Below are 24,841 nucleotides of genomic sequence, written 5' to 3' on the forward strand. Positions count from 1 at the left end.
GACTCTAAATTAAATAAGTAGACAGAGTTGACCCAAAAGATACGGCATCTCTAATACTGCATGAAAATCATAAACTCATAATCTGCAGCAAATGAGAACATCATTTACCTTTTGGTTACGCTGAGAATCAGATTTACAGTTTCTAGCAATATGGTCTCCAATCACATCATCAGGCACTTCACCTCTTTTGACTGGGATGGGGGCGTTGCACATTGGACAAACTGGAACCTGTACGTCCTATTAAAATAAAACAATACAAATATATATATATTTTTTTTTTTTAAGACACCTGCTTGAATAAAAGTAGAACCATCCGAAATTGTGTTACTAATTGGAAGGAGAGTACACCTGTCATCTTCCACATAATTTTGTTAGGCTAAAACACAGTTGCTAGAGAATCTCTTTTCAAACAGTGTTTGCTGGGATACAAGCACCAGCCAACTGCCCTACAAAATGTAAGTTTAAGTAGTACAACAATTTTAAAGTCAAGAAAACAACAAAATCTAATTCCATAGCCAGTTTAGAGAACGTAATGAGCACAATAATCTTGACTTTCTAGCCTCAGAGGCCAAACAACTGTCCCCCAAGAGCAGTGTCATTAGCTGCCTGCCAAGGATGTGTGTTGAGCCCTTGGAGCACTGCTGAGAGGCAAGTCAGATCTAAACTGGTTTTCTCTTAGGCAGCACAAAGTGCACCTTCTTAAGCTACTATTTCCACTAACATTATCATAATTGAATTAGATTTTTGAAACAAAGTCGAAAATAACTTTCAGTAATTTTTAATGCATTGTTTTGGTGGAGATGTACACTAATGATTTTATTTATTGCTAGGTCTGATCACAGAAAATGCAGCTTTACCTAGACAGTGAAAGCTTCTTCAGAGTAATTGTTGACTGTGAGGGCATACTATTTCCAATGTGTAGTATGCTGTATTTGTATACATTAAGCAGCAGGCCATGTGCACTTACTAGGCACACTTTAGGGTTGACCTGCCGGATGTATGAAACTAGGTTTTCCTAGTTGGCACAGGCCCTTTCCTTGCCATGTTTTGAGGCCGTACTTTTAAACTACCGCCTAGCCGAAGCAAAATGGTGCTCCACAAAGCCATATATTTTGTCATATATGTGGGTGGTGTAAGAACACACTGCAGACCACATACAAGATTTAACTTCCATGCCACTGGTGCCATTACTGTGCCATTTCCTATGGCCTTACAGGAAAGTTAAAAAAAGCCTATTAGGTGAAACAAATGCCCAGCACGTGGTTTGAGGGAGGATGGCAGGTGCTATACCGCAGTTTGGTTGTGGCACAGTAAACAAAGTTCTAAAGCCAGGATAAATAGACAATCTCGGCAGCGAGATTGGCACACTGGCTGTGGTGTTTTTGACCTGCTCCTGTGCGTGAGGGTGAATCGGGGAAAAAAGATCTGCTGGCAACTTCAATGAAACTGGGGGCTGCTTAATTTTAATCGCTTGTGTAAATTTTAGCTTTACTCGGCATTGATATTCTTATATTGTGTTCGCGGTGACTACTACTGCAAACAATCTTACCTGACTGCACTTTCACTGCTGGTCCCCGTTCCGCCACGGCTTGTGCCGATTGTGCGGAGGGACAGGAAGCAGCGGCACACCTGCAGCCTCATCAGAGCTGCCCCGCTCTCCTCCCTACATATTCCCTTCACTAGCGCGAAGGCGCGCCAAAGGCAAGCCCGTCTGCGCCCACCGCGCCTGGACACCGCCTCCCGCCTAAACCCCTGGTATTTTCTTAATTTTCCTTTCCTCCTTCTATTACTATTGGGTTACGGTGTTTCCTGTACCACTATTATGATTTGTTACAGTCGGCAGGAACTTCTATCTCTAAACCCGCCCAAGGGGTTAGCTAATCCACTAGATTGTACCAAGGCAATCCATTTTACCACCGAACGCCCCAGGGTAGCGACCAATGCAACTTTGAGCGGCTCGCACATGAAAGCGCTCGCTAACTTTCAACTATCTAACAACACCAGTACCAATGTAGATAGCAATACCTTCTCAGCGCTGAACCTTAACACCAGATCTATCCCTAAGCATGCCCTTGAGCTCTGGAGCCTATTGGATAATGAAAAACCCGACATCTGTTTCTTTACTGAAACTTGGCTCCATAGCGTGGCTTCTCCGGATATAGCCATCGCTTTTCCTAACGAATACCAGATTATCAGACATGATAGAGTACGAAAGAGAGGGGGAGGCATTGCCATTGCGGCAAAAGCTCCCATTGAAATCACTAAGCTCGAGTCACTCTCCAATGAATGGCTGGAAATTTTAATAATTAATATGAAATTTAACACAAACTCCTTTGGAAGGGCTGCTTTGGTATATAGACCCCCGGGAGAGAAATCAAAATTCGCCAACATTCTCTTAGACATATTAGCATCACATGTGCTCGCCACTGATAATTTTATCCTACTTGGCGATTTCAATCATCATGCAGAGTTAATGCATGACTCGGATTCCTGTAACCTAATAACCTCGTTGGAAACTTTGGGTCTCACACAAAGGGTAATCGGCCCTACTCATCAAGCCGGCCACTCCCTTGATCTTATTTTTACTAACATAGCAAATTTCACTTGTGAATCACCCTTGCATATGATCTGGACTGATCACTTTTTAGTCAATTTTAAATTTCCTAAACCACTGGGGTCAAGGACAACCATTCATAAAGAAATAGTATCTATTCGTCCTTGGCACAAACTAACTCCTGAGGCATTCTTGTCTCACTTTGTACCTCCCAACAACAATTATGAGAACATTGAACATATGGTAACCCAACTGGATGTGTCCATAAAAAACACTCGATGAAATTATCCCGGAAACTTCAGTCAAGGTTAAGAGCACTGCTTCACCTTGGTTCACTGAGGACTTGAAGCGTGAAAAAGCGGCCAGCAGAACAGCCGAAAGGTGTTGGCGGAAGAATAGAATGCAAGAAAAACGCAACAATTATAAACTCGCTCATTCCAACTATTTAAAAAACATAAAGAAAACAAAAACCCTTTACCTTTAGCAGAGAATAAAGGCCCATTCGAGTAAAGAACTGCATAAAATCTTGAGGGAGTTCACTACCCCTTTGGCGGAGTGCTCCGCATTTAGCCCCACCTCAGAATGGGTGAACTCATTATCTTTTTATTTTGATAATAAAATCAAGTCAATTTACTCCTCATTCCCAGCAGCCATGCAGGATGAGCCCATGTCAGGCGCAGCATTTCCAGAGACTGTGGCTTCCACTGCAACCACTACCACCCCGTCCTTAACTGAATTCGAACCCACCACTTCGGATGAAGTGTTAGTAGCCCTCAATAAAATTAAATCGGGTTCCCCTACCGATTTATTATCCCCTCTTAGATGCAGTGGGATATTCCCGCTTTGGGCCGGCACGTTGACTAACATCTTTAATCACTCCTTTCAGAGTGCCTCTATTCCTAGTATTTGGAAGCTAGCCCAGGTCAAGCCTATTCTCAAAAAGCCCAACAGTGACCCCTCCACCCTATCCAATTACAGACCTATATCTCTTTTACCATTCTTTGGGAAAGTACTGGAACATCTAGTAAATAAACGAGTTACCACCTACATTGAGACACATGCATTGTTTGATCCCTCACAGTCAGGTTTTCGTGCCGCTCATGGTACGGAGACCGCAGTTATTGAGATGGTAGATAGCATTCGGCTCTCCCTGGACAGAGGGGAGTCAGCTATTCTGGTCCTGTTGGATCTATCGGCGGCCTTTGACACCATCTCCCACAGCATTCTGAAACATCGGCTGTGGGAGATTGGTGTCAGGGGCAGCGCCTTAGCCTGGTTTGAAGACTATCTCGCCGGCTGTTATACCTATCTCAAAATGAACACCCATGTATCCAGGAACAGGCCTCTCACTGTGGGGGTGCCACAGGGGTCGATTCTCAGTCCCCTGTTGTTTAACTTATATCTGACCCCGCTGGCCAATATCATAAAATCTTATGGCTTCTCCACAGTGTCCTACGCAGATGATACGCAGGTGTTAATCACCTGCAGTTCTCAGTTTCTTGACACCTGTGTGAGGTTCAAGCAGTGCATGGTTCACATTAGCAGTTGGATGAGTGATAATAAGCTCCAACTCAATTATAGCAAAACTGAAATCTTGCTATTTGGTAAAGCCAAAACCATTTGGTCCCAGGATTGGTGGCCTCACGAACTCGGACCCCGCCCGGAGCCTAAAGAAGTGGTATGTGACCTGGGCATTATGTTGGACAGCGCTCTCTCGATGAAAGCACATGTCAACCAAGTATCTGGCACTTGTTACGGAATACTTAAACAACTCCGCAAAATCTTTAAATGGCTTCCTCTAGAGGCAAGAAAGCCTCTGGTTCAGGGGCTTATTATAAGCCGTCTAGATGATGGAAATGCCATGTTTGTGTCGATTAATGAGTGTGTGCTTACTAAACTTCAAATACTACAGAACGCGGCCGCCCGATTGGTACTGGGACTACCGCCTAGGTCTGCTTCTGCACCTAGTCTAAAAGAACTGCACTGGCTCCCCGTGCGCCAAAGATGTCAGTTTAAAATCCTAAGTCTCGCTCATAAACTCCTCTACGGTACAGGCCCCACCTACCTGGCAAAAAAACTAGTTTGGTATAGACCGTCCAGAACTCTACGTTCCAGCTCGAAGTCCCTTCTTGCCCAACCAAAGGCGCGTACCTCCACAAATGGATGCAGGGCTTTCTCCTACCTGGCACTGCAATTATGGAACATGTTGCCCACCCATCTGCTGTCTCTCTCTAATCACCTAGCGTTCCGCAGGAGTCTGAAAACCTGGCTCTTTCCTAATTAATTCCCCTCAAAACCTTTTTTAGCTCCCTTCAAGGTTGATGCCGTCTTTTTGCCAAGCGCCCTGAGACCTTTTTTGGTGAATTGTTGCGCTATACAAAAGCCTTTAACATTAACATTGACATTGACAAAGTGGGGGGCTGCTATAAAAATGATGTCTTTTCTTACAGCAGCTGACTGAAGTTTATCAAGATTTCAAAACCTATGCATGAAGGAACTGAAATGGTCACATTGCATTCTTCTTTCATCTTAGTTTCAACCAGTCACTTGTGGGATGTACTCTGCTCCAGCACATTAACTGTAAAGTAATGCTTTAAAATTAAATATCGAAAACACATTGAATCAGGGATGGTAAACAGTAATACTGATGGTTATGAAAAAACTGGTTGGAATGACTTTTTATGGAATACACTGCGAATTTGACACCAAGTAGTTGAATATTTTATAGTGTACCTCCCTGCAGCATCAGTCAATACAACCGGCGGTTAACACACGTTTAGGATTCCTGTTTAATTGTTTTAGACACTTGGCAACATAGGGTCGGGTGTGCAAACACAGCTGAGTTTTAAATGTTTAAAAAAAATAAACTGTTAAAACCAAATGGAATGAAGGTTTCAACCTGCAATCAGCAGGCACTAAATGAAGCTTGTAGGCGAGGAGCAGTGGCGTAAAACATGGAACCGCTCCCATCTTAATCTCGGCAAAGGAAGCAACTAACTATACATTCGACTTGCAATAGAACGGGAGCATGACTTGCAATTGTAATCCATTGGGTCTCTACTATTTTAAGCCTACAATTGCTGTACTACCAAGTAACCAACCAGATACTGCTTCGTAGTCAACTCAGATTTTTGTGCAGTCAGCACTTTTGCATGTGTAAGAGTTATACACAGCTAGGACACCACAAATACAATACATGGGTTGCAACCTCAACTGTTCTAATTTTCTCCAGGTATGATGCTTTTCAACAAGTGCAAAGGGGTAAATAGGCAGGTGTTGGAACTCAGAAAAACCTCAAAAGGCAAAGTCGAAATTAAGAGTGCCACGCGGGTCGGGGAGATAATTTCCACATACTGTGAAATAAGAAAACACAAGGTTCAGAATTTATTGGATGCGTCAGCTCCAATCACAAGTTTTATCCTTCAAAACGGGGCATAACATCTAGCATGTCTCGATACAAACTAAGGGTCACCCAACTGTATTTCCGGAGGTTTAACCTGCTCAAACGCACCTTTGGAGGGTGCAAGTTGCAGGGTTGTTCACACCCAGTAATTAAACTAAAAATTCCGATTGTCGCATTAGCCTGTGTTAGACAGCGAGCAAACATATTTATGAAGCTGGACCTTTGGTTGTATTTGATAGAGCTTGGTCCTATGAAGATGTAGTAGAACATAAAATCACAGCTTTGTACAGAGACAGAAAGCCACGGATATTAAATTTAGTTACAGTTAATATTTCATCCTGAAAGCCATGAAAAAGTTCCTGCTGCTAGAAGATTGCACCTTAAACACCATTTGCCCTGGTTGTTTCCTTGTGGGAATAATCGGAGTACAAACAAATAAGTAATAGGATGGGTCAATGTGCTTTGGCAAAGCTACCTTCTTGTATGCAGAGTTGCATCTGTGCTGCTCATACTTGTAGTGGTTTTTGCAGAACACGTCTTTGCATGCGTCACATTTAAAAGGCAGGAAATCTGCAAAAATAAAGCAAGTTAATGAATACAATGTTATGAAATGATGCTTAGCCACTATACTCATTAAAGCTATATCATTTCACAGAACAACCCAAAATTGTATGTTTCAGTATCAGGCACTTCTTTTAAAACTGAGTTATGGATTTCCATTGACCATCAATACAAATCACATAAAGTGGTAAGGAGGGAACTTGGTTCATAAATGTAGCATCACTGACTGTAAATCCAGTCCACCACCTTTGTTTTGGCCCTCACCCAACTGAAGGCCTAAACCCACAGGAGAGGTTGCATCAGAGGGGCAAAATAATTAACATGCAATATAGACTATATCCAAGATCAAAAGTATTAGCACTTAATTTTTCACCCCCATCTTGTTGCCCTTTTCTCTCTCTCGTCATAGTTACTCATTGCAAGAACATGAAATTAGTAGAGATTTGGGGGAAATGTATGCCAGTCCCATACCAGCAACACCATTTTCAATAGAAGGAATAAGACTGCTTCCTCTCGGTTAGTGTGGAAGCAGCAATGTATACGATATCCTCACATTCAAAACGAGTATCAGAATATGTTTTTAAGACATTTCTTAGTTACTGCTTGTACAAACGTGTATGTATATAGTTTACAGTTTCTTACCCAGCTGTTTGCATGTTTTCTCTGAACAATGTTTTCCCAAGTCTGGAAACTCCATTTTAAGATATGTGTCTCTGAAGATTCCCTTGGTCTTCTTTAAAAAATGGGTGGTGTGATAACTTTCCTACAAACACAAGCAAACCCATAATTAAGAATTCTACATATCTGGATTTTAGCAGACTCACAGTATATTATTTACACTTTTAAGGAACACATTTTAAGATCTGCATTTATGTGCCGATGACTGGCCTTCGTGAATGTTTAGAAATTGATGCACAAGCAAAACATGTACAAATATTTAACAAGGTAGCTATTTAGCAGGCAAAAATAAAAGATTATGTTGCTGCGTAGTGGAATCCAGATTTAATTATTTGTTGTCAATTGTAGTCTTTCATAGTGCAGTATTTGGTTCTATATCAATATTCTCTTATTATATATAAAGCTACCTGCTCAAGTCTGTGGCCTTAAAAAAAAAGGGAGTGGGTCGGTACATTTAGGTGAGAAAGACCGGATGGACGGTAATAAAATGCCATGCCAAGCGTGTATCTGACCCAAAAAGGACTGAATTCCTCTTAGCTTTCAGCAACGGACAAGCCCAGCAAGTGTATCTGTCATTCGCATAGACAGATTCGCAAATTAGCTATCCCCAAATGAAAAATTACTCAGATTCACGCTCCACACCGACCTCTCCCTTGAAGACACTTTCCCAAAACAAGAGAACAACTTATTTTGTAGTAGAAAAGGCCAATATGTATTCCTATCTGAAGGAACAAAAGTCCTCAGACGGCAAGGAAACATGTAATACCTTGCCCTTATTACACTTTCTGGCCTATATTTATTTATTTTATTTATTTTTAAAGTTTTATAGAGCGCGAACAAGACCCTTACGGGTATCAGAGCGCTTTACAATAAGCGTAAATAGGCAACAACATTTGAGGAAATAAAAGGAACGTAAGAATAACATCAAAATCTTAAAAACAAAAGAAAAGAAACGTGCAGGGAGTAAAACAAGGCGATAGAGCATGGTGGTGGAGGAAATCCTAGATAACAGGACACAATCAGATAAGGTGCAGAAACTAGCTTGGTGTAGAAGGATGATGGGAATACATAGAACAAGTGAATATCCAAATATAACATCAAAATAAATGGACCAAAGTTTTGGATATAAACAAGCCAGGCTTTAGAATGGTAGGTGAAAAGGGTGAAATAGGGGTTCTTAAAAACAGTCATGTAAGGCAATGTTTACGTAAATTTCGCCATCAGGATGCCTTTTACTTCCAGTTTGAAAGAGGACGGAGAGGGGTTAAGTCTTATTTGTGGTGGGAGGGCATTCCAAATCCTGGGTGCCATTCCTGAAAAGGAGCGATTATAGGTTTTTTCCTTATTGAATTTTTGTGGTTTCAAAAGGAAGTTTTCCGAACTTCTTGTTGATCTTGATCCTCCTGATATAGTGAGTTTTTGTGTGAGATAGCTGGGTGCACTATGATGTAGTGCCTTGTGCGTCATGCAGGCTATTTTCAGGTGGATTCTGGCTTCAAATGGCAGCCAGTTAAGAGACTTTAGGTCAGGGGAGATATGGGCCCTTTTTTTCGAGCCTGTGATGAGTCTCGCTGCTGCATTGGTGGATGAAGAACCCCACAGCAGACCCCACTGAACTTAAGAACTACCGCCCCATCTCGCTCCTCCCATTCCCCGCCAAAGTCATTGAGAAAGCCGTCAACAGTCAACTCGCCGCCTTCCTCGAATCCAACAAATGCCTCGACCCATCACAGTCCGGGTTCTGAGCCAAACACAGCACCGAGACCGCCCTCATCGCAGCAACAGACGACATTCGAACACTACTGGACAACGGAGAAACAACTGCCCTCATCCTACTTAACCTCTCCGCAGCTTTCGACACAGTCTGTCATAGCACCCTTATACAACGCATCAGCAACGTCGGAATACAAGGAAAAGCATTGGACTGGATCATCTTGTTCCTCAAAGGAAGAACGCAGAGAGTCCGTCTACCCCCTTTCAGATCAGAGGCCACCGAAGTCATCTGCGGCGTACCACAAGGTTCATCACTCAGTCCCACCCTCTTCAACGTATACATGAGTCCCCTCGCCTCCATCGCGAGCCAACACAACCTCAACATCATCTCCTACGCAGACGATACCCAGCTGATCCTCTCCCTCACCAAAGACCCAAACACCGCCAAAACCAACCTACACGAAGGGATGAAAGAAGTAGCCGAGTGGATGAAGAACAGCCGTCTAAAACTGAACTGTGACAAAACTGAAGTCCTCATCTTAGGATCATCCCCCTCCGCTTGGGATGACTCATGGTGGCCACCTGCCCTGGGAAACGCACCCACACCTACGGACCACGCACGTAACCTGGGCTTCATCCTGGACTCCTCCCTCTCGATGACCAGACAAGTCAACGCCGTCTCATCATCATGCTTCAACATCCTACGTATGCTCAAAAAAATCTTCCGTTGGATCCCTACCGAAACAAGAAAGACGGTCACCCACGCACTGGTCACAAGCCGACTGGACTACGGAAACACCCTTTACGCCGGAACCACAGCCAAACTACAGAAAAAACTCCAACGCATCCAAAACGCCTCAGCCAGACTCATACTAGACGTCCCCGCCAAGCTCACATTTCCGGTCACCTCAAAGACCTCCACTGGCTCCCCGTCAACAAGAGAATAACGTTCCGTCTCCTCACCCACGCACACAAAGCACTCTACGACCTAGGAGCAGAATGCCTCAACCCGCGCCTGTCCTTTTACACCCCCACCCGCCAACTTCGATCGTCCAACCAAGCCCTCGCCGCAATCCCACGCATCCATAAATCCACCATGGGGGGGAAGATCCTTCTCCTACTTAGCCGCCAAAACCTGGAATTCTCTCCCCACCCACCTCCGCCTCACTCAGAACCATCTCTCCTTCAGAAAACAACTAAAAACATGGATATTCGACATGTAATTACCCCCCTCCCCAAGCGCCTTGAGACCCTCTGGGTGAGTAGTGCGCTATATAAATGCAGAACTTGAACTTGATGCTCTTAGAGGAGTTGTGGTGGTTTTGGGGAGACCACATAACGCAACACTTCCATAGTCCAGCCGCGGTAGAACAAGAGCCTGAACCGCTAACTTGAAGTCATGAGGAGGTAGGAAGGGCTTCAGTTTCCTTAGCGTATTGATCTGAAAATTTGCTCCCTTCGTTGCATTACTAATATGCTTCTGCATATTGAGGTTGGTGTCAAGTGTTATACCAAGTGATTTCGCCGAGTCGACAATGGTTGATTGAACATCGAGTGCTGTGAGGTGTTTTATCAGATTGTGCATAGTGGGGACTTTGGCGGGTGGGGCGATAAGAAGGAATTCAGTTTTTAAAGTAATCAGTTTGAGGTGATTCACTGCAAGCCAAGTTTGGGTGGTCTTAAGAGTGTTGTTGAGTAGTCTAATGTCATCCAAGGTGTTGATCTTGAGGTAGAGTTGGGTATCATCTGCATACATGTGGAACTGCATGTTAGAGGTTTATTCACCTGGTGTCCAAATTGAAAGACTGTTTACATTTTGGACCAAGATTATACTTTGTTTTTGTGATACAAGAGCTCCAAGGCACTAGACGTATTTAAACATTTGGGAACTCAGACAGTAAGCAACAGAAATTGCGTGGCCCTACCGTCAGGTCAGTGACACCAAAGCAGTCCAAATGCTTGCCTCTTCCACCCATTATGGTACAGAAAGGTAATGTCCCAGTGGGAAACAATTACGTCCCCAGGCTGAACAATCTCTCCTACTATTCAAAGAGGAACTAAACAGCCCCTTCTTGAAGGATCACATCATTGACTTCAGTACAGTTCCTCCACAGTCAAATGAGCTCCCCTTTTCCTACCTTGCCATTACTTTACTGCATGATCTCGAACAATGCAACTTACAATCACACTCCTCAAGCCATTCCCATTTATTATGATCTGTTACCCCCTTTCTAGGCTAACAGAAACTAATTCTCAAATACTGGCGGCCATTGGTCTGCTTTAAAACAAACAATGTTACAAAACGTTTGATTTGCAGAAACAACGTTTTTTCTCATATTCTCGGATTTAACCATCTAACAGTATTTATCAAAATCTACGATATATTAATTTTCTAAAACAAATGATAATATAAACTTTAAAAATATAGAAAAAACTGACATGGAAATTAAAGAAAGGAGGCAGAAACCGCTTTAAAACTGTAAAACACTCAAATGAAACACTTGTAGAAACTATCTAAATCGAATTCCAAGCAAGTAACGACTTGAATAGTTATATTTATCTATCGAGACATTCAGAAAGTAAATGAGAATGAATATGAAAGTAGGTTTCCCACCCTGGAAAAGGAATGACATCCAGGGAAGTCTTACGGAATGTTTTTCTTTTCCAAAACAACTGTGGTTAAGGTGAGTGTGCTATTATGGGAAGGATTTAATAAAATATATATACTGTCGCATGCTACATTAATTGTCTTATTCGGCAAGCGGCGAAAAACACAGCAGACACAAAATAAAATAAATAACACGTGCGAGAAAAAAAAAGCTCAGCTCAACAACGTTCAAATAAACTCTATGAAGAAGCTCACCTCTGCTGGTTATTCGCTCAAAAAACAGCTGTGTGGTGGTCGGGCTGCCTCAGGAGTATTCTGGTCTGCTCGTTCTTGAAAGTCTACCTGTCCCCAGTGAGATTGCAATTAATGTCTCTAGCCTGGGTCACCTGGAAACTGCTCTCCTTCGGGTACTGAACGTCTTCGTTCTTCTTTTGGGCAGCACTGCCCGAAACGGCCAAGCCAGCAGTATTTATCCATCAGCCTGTGCTGAGTCATAGCTCGCCTAAACTTAAATATCCACATACAGAGTAGCCTTCCAGCTGTTTCCAGAGCCAGTGTTTACTGGGCGACCACGCCTTCTCTGCTGCATCACGTCGCACAAATGACGTCCCACGTGAGAATGACAAGCAGAATTGTGACTCTGTTTCTATGGCTACGAGCGCACCCGCGTCCTAAACATACGTACGTAGCCAGAGACATCGACGAAGGACAAATACTGCTGAACCACAGGCGACTACTGTACCGAAAATCATTGTATGGTAATCGCCTGCATGGTCAAAATAATAAATTGGGTAACCAACAAAGGGATACACGGGTTTCGTGAAAAACAAACTCAAAATGGGATAAAAGTTGCTGAATGTTTTAACTCACTAAAAATCAAATGCTACTGTGAATAAAACAAAAATAATATCCACTAGAAAAATTATTTAAACGTCTTTACGAAAACAATGAGGCTTCCACTACATCAAAACATTTTAAAGAAAAACGTACCCGCTGTCAACTTTCGTGCCCCTCAAATATGATCGGATCCAAGCATATATGCTTACATTCACAGTACTTTGGAACTGTCCTAAGTTTCCTTTTCTCTTTAAATACATTTCGAAAATCAGCTGTGGAAATAATATTTACACTTGCTTCAAAACAGAACGTTTTCTTAGCTGCTTTTACTGCTAGAAACACACTGACTCCTTCCTAAACGATGACTTGCATTTTCTACCCTTATACTGTGACGTTTTCAGAGCGCTGGGGACTTAGGTAATTGATCAGCTGACAGTGACTTGCCCTTTTATCCCGTAGGCCCGCCCGCGCGCGGCGATGATGTCAGTGTCATATTTATCCGTCGTGACTCGGCAGTTTCTTCTAACACATGACATCCAGCATGTACATTACAAACGATTTATCCCATTTTTTGCCAACTATTTCCCTCTGGTGATTTCAGTGATGTTTTGGCGGGCAGTAATTTGATATTTCATGGGTTTTCTGTAGTTTTTAAACCAGGACTACAGCCAGTTTAGGCGATGATGCGGGTAGGGTGAGCGTGAGAGGGCCCTGACCGCCTATGGGATCTGTAGTAAATACTATCTTCACTGTTCCTCTCTGGCTAGACAATACTACAATACATATGACATCATAGAATGCCAGGATGTCTCTCTAGCTGATTGTACCTCTCTATTCCCTGTTGTGGCAGTTGATCACCTAAGGCTGAGCTAAAGACAGCGAGCTCCTGGTGGGGTTTTCCTATCTACTTACATTATAAAGTAACCTATCTGTCTAACCTGGAAGGAACCTGAATAAAGGATCTTAACCTATCAAGTGGACTCTGCATCCTTCATTTATTACAGTTTGGCGACGTTTCTTAAAAGGATTAACCTACGCGTGAACCAAGGATAAGGGACGATTAAGGAAAAAGATAAGGAACTAAAGATTTTATGGACTTTGAAACCCAAAGGACGACTAAGGAAAAAGACAAGAAACTAAAAACTTTATGACTTTCAAATGCCAATTGAAACCCAAAGACAACGCTCCAGACAACCCCACCAGTGTCCCTCCCACCACCTGGACAGCCTGCAACCTGGGCGTTTCTTTCTGTCCTACCTGCTGTCACCTTGCTCCTGTTGGAAAAGTTTACTCTTCCCTGAGGTCTGCTTTGTTTTATTCGGCCTTCATTCAGTCTGGGAAGTGTCAAGCGTTGACAGAAACTGACTAATTATGTTTGTGGTGGTTTTACAGCTCAAGAAACTGATGCTGTGAACGTTTTTTTTTCTCTCTCATTCAAGTTTCTCCCGTGAATCGTCCCTCGGGTGAGTTATTGCACTTGTTCTCTTCCTGTCTACAACCCAGAACTCACTACCTGCTGCGCGTTTATCTGATCTTACAAGTGGTTCGGCATTGTTTTTATTTTGCCCAAGATCTTTCAGAATTTGCAGTTATCAAATTGCGTCTAAACACAGCGCTGCATCAGCATGGCCCTCTGACAACACTTCACTTCCCGAGTGAAGTTTCAGCGCTGCATCGGCATAGCCCTCTGACAACACTTTGTTTCCCGTGTGAAATCTCTCACCTTTCTGAGTGTTGATGTCCGTTGCCCGACGGTTGGCTGGGAGCTATTTTCACGTTTGCTCTGCTTCCACCATCTGATGACGTCTCCAGAATGCTTAGGGGTATTGGTGAAGCCGCATTCTTTGCTCCTGTGACGCCTTCCTCGGAGAGATTTTCCTCACGCTACTTACGTCTCTATGTCTGACGTGGCAGCCATTTTGTGTCTGTTTGGTTGCCAGGACAACAGCTTGCTCCGTTTCCCGTGTCTGAGGACTGATATTTGTTTTTTCACGACGCAGTCAGGTGGGCAAATCTAACTATAGAAGTCGGAGCGCATCCTTTACATTCCACACAAATCGTCGTTTTCGAAGGTGTTAATCAAGCTCTGGTGCCTGCAACTAATGGCAAGGGAAAGATTCTGAGGGCAAGTGTTCAGTACTTCATTTTCTTTACGATACAGTCATTTTGAGAAATGTTTCTGTGGAAGGTGGAGCACATCTTTTCATCCCTTGACTTTTCTTCAGTTATAACATTCAATAAACGACCCAATACCTTGTTTGTGTGGCAAGTTTCAACATTAACTGTAGACACCAGTACTGATTTTACGTTGACCCGCAAACCTTCTGCAGGGACACAGCAAGTTGACTTTATGTATGTTCTGTTTAATTTTTGGTCTGAGCGTTTGGATCCCGGGTGAGAGGTCGCTCACCGGAGCTAATATCAATATTTATTTATGTATTTGTGTTACAGTAATTTCATGAATGCATTTGAGTTAACACTGTTTTTTTTTCAGGAATGTGGTGTGCTTATATGAAAACTATAGTTTAATGTTTTTAGGTAGTAAATGCTATGAGATGTCCGTATTCTGAGTTAGAGATGTAGTTGGTGTTTTTGGGTAGTCAATACCCATCCATGTTGTCTGTATTAATACCCTGAGGTATTTTTATGTGAGTAGTCCATGACCATGTTATAGTGCATGTTCATCCATGAAGTCAGGGTTAGTATCCTGAATTGTACCCTACATAAGGGTGGTGTTTTTGGTGTGAGTAGTCCATACCATGTACTTGGTGTTTAAGGGTAGCACTTACTCCACCTCTTGTCCCAGGGTTATAGTCACTAATCTATGCTGTATCCTCTCATAGGGACGTTGGTGTCTGTGGTAGTTTATGCCATGGTTGGTTGTTCGGAGATGTTGATGGGTAGCCAACACCCATAGTATGTTCCATAAGTATTTATGGCTAGTCCATTCTCTTTTCCTAGAGATATTTAGTCTGCTCTGCGGTGTACCTTTTTCAAGGGAGGTTTTGTGTTTTTGATGGGTAGTCAACGCCTATAGTGGGTTTTTTTTAAGTATTAATGGCTACTTCATGCCTTTGTTCCCAGAGATATTCAGTCTACTCTGCGGTGTACCCTTTTCAGGGGAAACTTTGACATTTTTTTGGGTAGTTAATGCCCATGCTGTCCAGCAACGTACCCTTCTCAGGAGAGGTTCAACGTCTCCTGTTATTGGTAGAGATTGTGTGTACACTGTGTTTTATCTGAGTCTACCTACTTGTGGCTACTGGCCAGGGCTTCATTTAGGTGAGATTTCGAGTTACATTCTTGTCATACATTAAGTGTCGACATTTCTTGTGTTGAGGGTAGTCTTGGTTTGTTTCAAAACCTCACTCTTTTGTTAAGGAGAGGGGATGTGGTATATTATGTCATAATTCTGAAGTCATAATGTTGAATCTTTGTTCTTTTCTCAAATAATAATACCTCATGTTAAAGTCATCTTTTATTGTACACTACTACTTTTAGTTGTTCTAAATTGTGTACTTCTTTGCTATTTGAGACATATGAGGTATTGTTACTGATTATTCCTTTGTTCTGATATAACTCTATAAAGAGATAGGATATGTAGTAAATACTATCTTCACTGTTCCTCTCTGGCTAGACAATACTACAATACATATGACATCATAGAATGCCAGGATGTCTCTCTAGCTGATTGTACCTCTCTATTCCCTGTTGTGGCAGTTGATCACCTAAGGCTGAGCTAAAGACAGCGAGCTCCTGGTGGGGTTTTCCTATCTACTTACATTATAAAGTAACCTATCTGTCTAACCTGGAAGGAACCTGAATAAAGGATCTTAACCTATCAAGTGGACTCTGCATCCTTCATTTATTACAGGATCCATGGTACACCCTTGCGGTAGTGCAAGCAGCGTGCACACTGCAGCTAAACATTAAATTCTGCCCGCTCGGGGCACCGCCTTATTATAAAAGTGTCTCGCCATTGGGCACTAAAGTGATGTAAAAGTTATCCCGGCTGCGTTTTTCAGGTGTGTTGTTACACTGTAGTGCGGTACTGGCTCGCACATGAACCACCACCTCTCAAGCCTGCCGGTAACTGACACATCAGTATTAGGATAGCGCTGCCGTGAGCCTGTGATTCACACCTCATTTTGTGAAGACTCTGCCTGCCTGCCCCCACTGTGACCAATACAATGGTCACATCAGGATACTTTGGTGTCACGCAGACTGACGGATGCCACCTGGGAAAGAAAAGGGCTTCACTGAGGACTTTGTGACTTGCTGTAAATCAGCCAGCCAGAACAGAAAAACTGACCCAACCCTACCAGCCTCTCCTGGAAATTATTCTTCGTGCCTGCGGTCTATTATTATTATGTTTTTTAGGATTACAGTGGTAGTACACATGTTATTGTGTGCGTGCTACCGGAGCACTTAGCACACATACACAGTTGGAAAAACAAAATAGCCAGCTCCTGTATAACAGAGGGTATAAATCCCGGCGTGTTTATACACAGGGGCTTTCTAAAAAAGTATTACGTGGCTTATATTTCTGTTTCTAATAAAAGGACCCCCCCACCCTGAAGTTGTGGCATAATGGTCAGAGCTGCCAAATTTGGCGCTAAAGAAGCACATTTGAGTCTTTGCGTGGTCTTCACATCCTGTGTTTCTGGGGAAATTATTAATTTAGGCCCTCTTCCCCTCTCCTTCCATCCCTTTTGCCATGTGTTTTAAATACTAGGTCACACAGTTTCCCAAGCGCATATACAAGTGCACCAATACTTTAATATGTTGTTTTAAATGCTACAACATACTTTTAGCGTTACGCATATTTTTTTTCTTCAGTTGTGCAATCTAGTGCCATAGAAGGTGTTTCCCACATATAGTTTGTTCATTTTGAAATAGCTCGCCTTGTTTTTTAATATCGCATAATTGTGTTATTTTAAAACATGTACATATTAATATTAACATTGTGTGCATCGCAGGGAGGACACAGGTATTCCGGAAAATTGTGAAGCTGTGCATCAGGTTAATTTTTGCCATAAATAATAATTGCCTGAGCCCGGAGCAGTTAGTACAGAAAAACAGTTGGAGAAATAAAACAGCCAGTTTCTGTCCAGTATGGCAGAGGGCATAAACCCAGGCGTGCTTGTATACAGGGTCTTTCTACAAACCTGTTGTGTGGCTGCTGAGCTGCCGTGGTGCTCCGGGATCAAGCTCCCGCTTACCCCGCCTAATGACTGAGGAGTTCGGCTAATTGCGTTTTTTTATTACTGAATACATTCCTGCTACAACTTTTGTACTTTGTGGACACTTTTGGGGGCTGAAAACTGGGTATTGAGCTTGTCGACTCAGTACATCGTTACACCGTTTCACCGAAGGTCTTTCTTCCATGTCCACGACGGGTTTCTAAGGCAGCGTTTTCGGCTCTGGAGGAGGCAGCAGAGGCTGCAGCGGAGGTTGCAGCGGAGCGGTCACGGTTTGCATTTCTTCTGAGCCCGCTGGTATCCCGCTGGTCTTGCGGCTGTGGTCCTCGGCCGCCCTGGAGTTAAGGCGTGGAAGGAAGGCACGCAGTCTGGTGCGCGCTTAGTGCTGCGGACCAGCGAGGGCTCAGTATCGCGAGTCTGCCTCCCTCGAGACAGTGGAGGGGGAAGAGGTCGCTGAGGAATCCGGTAAGGAGGATCTCGTGGGGCGTGTGTCAGAGGACTCCTTGGAAGCATCTCGGCTTCCCCAGCACCCTAAAGGTAAGGGGAGAGGCGGCCGCAGAAGGGGGAAGACGTTGTCAAAAGCGCAGTTGAGCCCGCCCGCTGTAAACCCATCTGCAAACAGCACTTCACCCCCTGGAGGTAAGAAAGCCTCTTCTTATCTCTCAACTGAAGTCAAATCTAAATGCATACGGTCTAACACCATCAGAGGCAAAGCCAAACTTAAAAAGAACCTTAACGCTGCGTTGGATGTAGGCTCAAAAATAACTCCATCTCTACGCTCCTATTTCAAAGTAATACCCCAGGTGCTTCACCTCTCAGAGGTCCAGGGCATGTCTACTACTTTGATTGAGTCTGAATCTGTTGTCCAAGATATCACAATTCTGGTCCCAGATCTTCCTGAACCTCCTGATGGGGGTCCGGTCCCTGTATTGGTTCCCGCTCTGAGCTCTGATTGTGTTACTACGACTGTGCCTGTTATGTCTTTGCCTGTAATTTCGACTACTGTAGGGATTACATCTCCCACGGGTCCGGCTGCATCTTCGTTAGAAGAATCACAGGTCGTCAGAGTCAGATGCGATAGTCTGTCAGTGGAAAACTGCTATGGCAGCTATGAGGCAGGGGCACAGGAAGCAGTAGGGGACGGGGCGGTGGAGGCTGTCGGTACCACTGCCCCAGTGGAAACAGGGTTGGGGGACGAGGATGAGGACGGGTTCCCTCAAGACCCTGCTCAAGCATTGGGCTCCGCTTCAAACATTGACGCAGGTGATACAATGACTAGTATCTCAGTCACCTCTTTGCTGGCAATGTTTTCTACTTTATCCCGGGACATAAAAAGGGGTTTTGAGGAGTCCGCTGCTAATCAGTTGGAGATTCGCAACTATTGCGAATCCCTTGATAATAAGATCGATGGGCTAACCTCAAGGACGGGGAAATTGGAGGAGTCTGTAGCAGTGATGTCAATACATTTGGATAAAGCTGAGGAGGATATTGTTAGGCTTAAAAAAGAGAATCAGGCCCTTCTAGATCGTATGGAGGTGTTGGAGAACAAAGCCAGAAGAAGTAACATCCGTATTCTTAATGTGCCCGAAGGATCAGAAGGTTCTGATGTTAAGCAATTTGTTACCCACTTACTTAAGGACTCGTTACGTTTGGATCAATCTTTGGAGGAGTTGGCCATTGATATCCAAAGGGTTCACAGAGATCCATTTAGGCGGAACCCGCAAAGGTCCAAACCTCGCAAAAACCATGTTAACTTTCATACTTATGCCCTTAAAGAGCAGATTCTTAACTTAGCTCTAAAGCAGAATGTGGTATTGGTTCGTATGTGTTGTGTTGTGCGCGTGGTTTATCTTGTGTGTGTGTTAGCGCGTGTCTGTGTGTGCACGTGTGTAGGGTGTGGAATGCATGGGATACTAGAAGGTTGAGGTCGTAGGGAAGGCAGTTACTGAAGGAGGAGGGTTGGAGGTTGGAGGTGTGTTCGGTGCCGCTGTGTTATACTACCTTCTTGGAATAAAGAAATATAGAAATGGACCTGCCTTCTTCTTCTTTTCCACACATGGCGACGAGCGGGATTCAGCGGCACTGAGCACAGTTTTTTCGTGTTTTTCAAGGATTTTTTTCTCGGCTACATCGGATTTACTACTTATGCAATCTTACCAATTTCACCGATTTTTAAACTTGTGGATTTTCTAAGGTACTTTTCGAGCTTTGTATCAGCAGAATCCTTGAAAATCTTGATTGAAACATTTACTTCTGTGGCGCTCGTCTGTTACCGTTACACCTGGCATCTTTCAAGTGGTTCCCATCAATACGTGCGTGAGTAGACTGAGCGTACGCACTACAATCTACGTCTCTTAACAACCAATGATGCAAAGGACACGCTTTCAAGCTTCCGTACTGCGTCATTAACGCCTGCGCATCACCACGTACTACCACGCAAATTGGCGGCCATCTTTAATTTTATCGAAGGTATCCTAGCAACAAGTGCCGTGTACCGAGCAACGAGTGCCGAGCGCCGAACATTTATTTTTTCTTACGCTGTATGCATAAAGAAGCTTTTATTGTCCAGCGCTTATCATATTAAGTAGGCGTTTATATTTTTTTAATTCACCTTTTCTTAATCTTCTGGATTATTTCGAATTACAAGTCTTTTGACTTTGGGAAGATTTCAAATAAAACTGTGGTGAACTTTTTGCCCAAAATTAAGTGCAACAAAAGATCTACTGGAACTTTGGTGAACTTTTTGAGCAAGAATTATATTTAAAAAAAAAAAAAAGGAAAAGGAGGTTTATATTTTTCTTGCATTGTATTTTATTTCTCTAATTAGAATGTCTTCAATTCACCCACCACCATTTTTTTTAGCAGAATCTGGCGAACCTCCTATTGCATGGGACTTAAGGGTTGACATGTTTGAAGCTTATGTTGAGGTTTTAGATGAAGAAGAATGCTCACAGGAAAGGAAAGTGTCTTTACTTAAACATAGACTTGGTGCAGTAGGTTTAAGGGAATTCAAAAATTTACCTAAAATTGAGAATGCTGGTGACATAGGTGTTTATCAATGTGCTGTTAAACAAATGCAGGAGAGGTTTGGGAGGAAAATTAACGTTGTTATGGAAAGGTTCAAGTTCTATTCGAGGGCTCAAAAAGTGGATGAGTCGATTGATCAGTATGTTTCAGTTCTGAGGGGTTTAGCTGTTACGTGTGAGTTTGAAAGTATGACATATGACCAGGTTTTACGTGACCAAATTCTTATGAAAACTAAATCTAAAAAAAAATTCAAGAAAAGTTATGGTCATCAAGTAGTACTTCGTTAAAAAATGCCATTGAAGTAGCTAGAGGTGTGGAAATTTCGGACCAATGTATTCGTGAAGTTAGAAATGAGAAAAATGATTCTGAATCTAGTTCAGTTAATGTGATAAATAAGGGTGACAAATCCAAGTATAAGAATGATGGTAAGTCGTTTAGTAATTACCCTAACAAGAAAAGTAATGAGAAAAGGTACGAGAAAAGCAGTGAGCAAAAGAAGTTTGCATGCTATAGGTGCGGATCTAGCAACCATTTAGCAAATTATAAGTGGTGTCCTGCACTTGATAAAATATGCACCAACTGTAAAAAAAAAGGGACATTTCACTAGAGTATGTCACAACTTTAAGGCGAAAGTTAATTGTGTCCAAGAGGATGATCAAGATGACATTAATTGTGTCCAAGAAGATAATCAAGATGATATTTTTCATGTCGTAGGTGAAATTTGCAGTGTACATGATGAGTCAATTAAGGGGACGAGTAAAGTTAAAAAGTTACCATCATGCATCGTCAACATTGACGGTCTAGAAGTTAAAATAATGGTAGACTCTTGTGCATGGTATACCATTATGGGCATGGATCTATTTAAATCACTTTGACCAAACAGATCATTATTAGGATCGGATGTACACCCTGGAAGTTATACTAGACATAAAATACCTTTAGAAGGTTTTATATTGGCTAAGATTAGTTTTGCACATAATTCGTGTCAAGGTAAAATATATGTGGCTGACAAAGGTGCAACCATTTTAGGATGGCCACACATAACTGACTTGGGTATGAAAATTGATCCTAGTTTAGATTGTCCTGTTTACTCTATTCAGGATGAGTGTCATGAGATGAACAACTGTTCATTTCTTAAGGAAAAATTTCCTGATGTATTTTCCAATGGCATCGGCAAGATGATTGGATTTAAACATAGAATCATTCTAAGAGAAGGTGCGTGTCCCGTGAGACAAAAACCTAGGAACGTTCCTATTAGTTATAGAGAGAAATTGGGTGAAATACTAAAGAAATTGTGCAAGGATGGAATTGTTGAACCAGTTGAGAGTTCAGACTGGGTTTCGCCAGTGGTGATTTTCCTTAAATCCAATGGCGATTTACGCTTATGTGTCGATTTAAGATGTTTAAATGATGCCATTTGGGTTGATACATTTCCTCTTCCAAATTTACAAGAACTTACATCTTCTGTTGGTGGGTCCTCTTGGTTTTGCAAGATAGATTTGACAAATGCGTATCACCAAATCGTTTTAGATGAAGATTCTAAGCATTGTACCGCATTCATTACCACAGAGGGTATGTTTAGATATAAACGTATGCCGTTTGGCCTTGCAAGTGCGTCTGCAGTGTTTCAAAGAGAGATGTGCAGAATTTTGAAAGGCATTGAAAATGCAAAAGTATTCCAGGATGACATTTTAATATATGGAAGGAATAAGGAATGTCATGATGAAAGTTTATATGCTGTTTTAGAAGCATTGAGAAGTAGTGGATTAACTATCAAAAATGAAAAATGTGTCTTTGGAAAAGCTGAAGTGGAGTATTTAGGACATGTTATATCCAAGGATGGTAATCGACCAAAAATTGGTCATGTGGATGCGATTCAAGCTGTTCCTGAACCTACAAATAAGGAACAATTAATGTCATTCTTAGGATTAACAGAGTTTTACTCACGTTTTATTGAAAATTATGCTTCTAAAGTTGAACCATTAAGGTCATTGTTAAAAAGAGGTGTAGCATTTACATGGGATGAACAACAAAAAATGTGTTTTGAAAAAGTGAAGAAAGAAATTCTCACAACACCATGTTTGAAACCATTCTTGCCAAATGCTGAATGTATATTGTCTGTGGATGCGTCTGGGTATGGCATTGGTGCTGTGTTCTCTCAGCGTGTTAAATCAGAGAAGTGGGTAGTTGCGTATGCTTCACGCTCGTTGACAAAATCAGAACGCAATTATTCTGTAATAGAGAGGGAGTTGTTGGCTGCTTCATGGGCTGCTGAGAGATTTAGGATGTACGTGTGGGGGAGAAAATTCAAAATTTGTACCGATCATAAACCCTTGGTAAATATTCTGAGACCTGAAGGTGGGAAGAATTTAACTCCTAGGTTAGCTCGCTTAGCTTCAAAGTTACAAATGTTCAGTTTTGACATAGAATATATTCCTGGTAAAGATAACGTGGTTGCGGATGGTCTTTCAAGATTACCTAATGTAGATTCGACAGGAACTGAAATCAACAATGATAGTGAAATAGCTTTTACCTTCAAGGATGTATTTTTGATTGATGGAAAGGATGTCAATAACATAGTATCTGAGGCGTCATGGATGTGCGAGATGGACAAAGATATTGTTTTGAAAGAGGTTAAACAGTTCATAATTAATGGTTGGCCAAGAGAGTCTAACTTACGGGGTGAATGTGCTGCATTTTCGAAAATCAAAGAGGAACTATGTGTCGCTAATGATATTGTTTTAAGAGGGGACAGAATTGTGCCTCCATTTAGTTTAAGAGAGGATATTGTTGAGAAGAGTCACATGGGGCATGGTGGTATGTCCAGTACAAAAAGGAGAATTAAAGAGTGGTTTTGGTGGCCAGGAGTTTGTTCTATGGTGGACCGTTTAGTGAGGAACTGTAAAGTTTGTTGTACCAGCGATAAGGTGGCAAAGCCGTTGAGAGTGCCTTTAACTATGGTGGAGTTACCTGAGTATCCATTATTTTCTGGAAACAAAGGTCCTAAGCCTAGAATAATTTTTCAAGACAATGTAATATAGACCACAATCGGACACTATATGCACTTGTTCTTATACCCAGCCGGAAAAGAATTTATTAAAAAAGATATCCAAATAATAATTTACAATTTTACAGCAAACTTTTGACGTTTGAAGTAGGGCACAAGCCTGTGCCGTACTTAGAGATAAAGGAAAGTTGTGAAAGAGGGTGCAGAGAAGAGGACAGTTTACGTCAGGCAAGGAGAAAGTTTGAGCGAAGCTGGATACTGCATTAGGATTCAAATTGGCAGTATCCCCCAGAGCAGTACATACATATACAACTGTTCATAAACCAACTGTATGTCTGCTAAACAAAGTCGACGGCGTTTCGATCCTGTGCTCAGAATTTATGGGATCATCATCAGGACTTAATAATTGCCTGGTATAACAAGAAAAATGCCTGTAGGGAAAAACCAGGAAAGAAACAGAAAAGCAAATATGTATTTAAGTCGCTATTCTGTGGTAGAAAATTAAGGTCAACTGAGTCACACTCTAAAGCTTGGCAAAATTCGGAATCGCAGTGCAGTGAAGGTGGTGTTTGGTGACCGCAGCCGCAGTGACTCTGGTGGTCTTGGTACTACTGGTGGATGACTGATCGAGCGAGGATATTTGAATATCTATTGGGCAGGGGGCAGCGGTTCAATGTGCATGTTTGTGAAAAGTGGTCATTTCTGTGAGTGCGAAGAAATGACACTATGTGCACTTATCCGGTATGACAGCATTGGTCGAGTGGAGGAACGTGCATCAATAAACGGTCTAGTCATGCTAAATTGCTAGGATAAGGTTGGAAGGGGAAAGGCCGTGGGGCCTCGTAAATCAACAACCCATTAGGCATTTAAGTATATCGTACCCTCGAGATGGACAATTCAAGGTTCCGTGTAAAACCGTTCCAAGGAGTAGAATCGAGGATGGCTGAAGCGTGGAGGCTGTTTAGGGGGAAAGGCAAAGGTTATTTACGGCTGACCAGGGCCGATTGGAGGGAACAGCAGACCGCCTATGTAGCCATAACTTACCAATTCCGAAGTTAGATAATGGCGGAATAAGTAGCAGTGCGAGGCATGCCCAGGTTGGGTGCCCCGTCTGATTGATTTAGAAAAGCGCTCGATAAAATGTTCGATCCGCTGAAAGAGAAATAGCGGCGGATTTTAAAAAAACACAAGTGAGGGTTATCATTTGTTAGCCTCCGTGCGGGCTATGGGAGGGGGTAATCTCACCGTTTAA

The 24,841-nt window shown here is 42.5% G+C and overlaps 1 protein-coding gene across 2 annotated transcripts in view; it reads right to left on the reverse strand.

Annotated features, from left to right (window-relative positions):
* The window catches only part of ZFAND2A (zinc finger AN1-type containing 2A), a 30,594-nt gene extending 18,478 nt beyond the window's left edge, over window positions 1-12,116 (reverse strand). For both annotated transcript variants that reach the window (XM_078664946.1, XM_078664947.1), the window contains exons 1-4: window positions 11,773-12,116; window positions 7,161-7,281; window positions 6,433-6,527; window positions 109-237 (exon numbers count right to left, since the gene is read on the reverse strand). In XM_078664946.1, the coding sequence (XP_078521072.1) occupies window positions 109-237; window positions 6,433-6,527; window positions 7,161-7,215 (279 nt within the window). In that variant the 5' untranslated portion in view covers window positions 7,216-7,281; window positions 11,773-12,116. The remainder of the gene's footprint in view (window positions 1-108; window positions 238-6,432; window positions 6,528-7,160; window positions 7,282-11,772) is intronic.
* Window positions 12,117-24,841: the final 12,725 nt, after the last annotated feature.

The sequence above is a fragment of the Lissotriton helveticus genome, chromosome 10 (assembly GCF_964261635.1).
Source record: "Lissotriton helveticus chromosome 10, aLisHel1.1, whole genome shotgun sequence".
In the NCBI taxonomy this organism is placed as follows: Eukaryota; Metazoa; Chordata; class Amphibia; order Caudata; family Salamandridae; genus Lissotriton; species Lissotriton helveticus.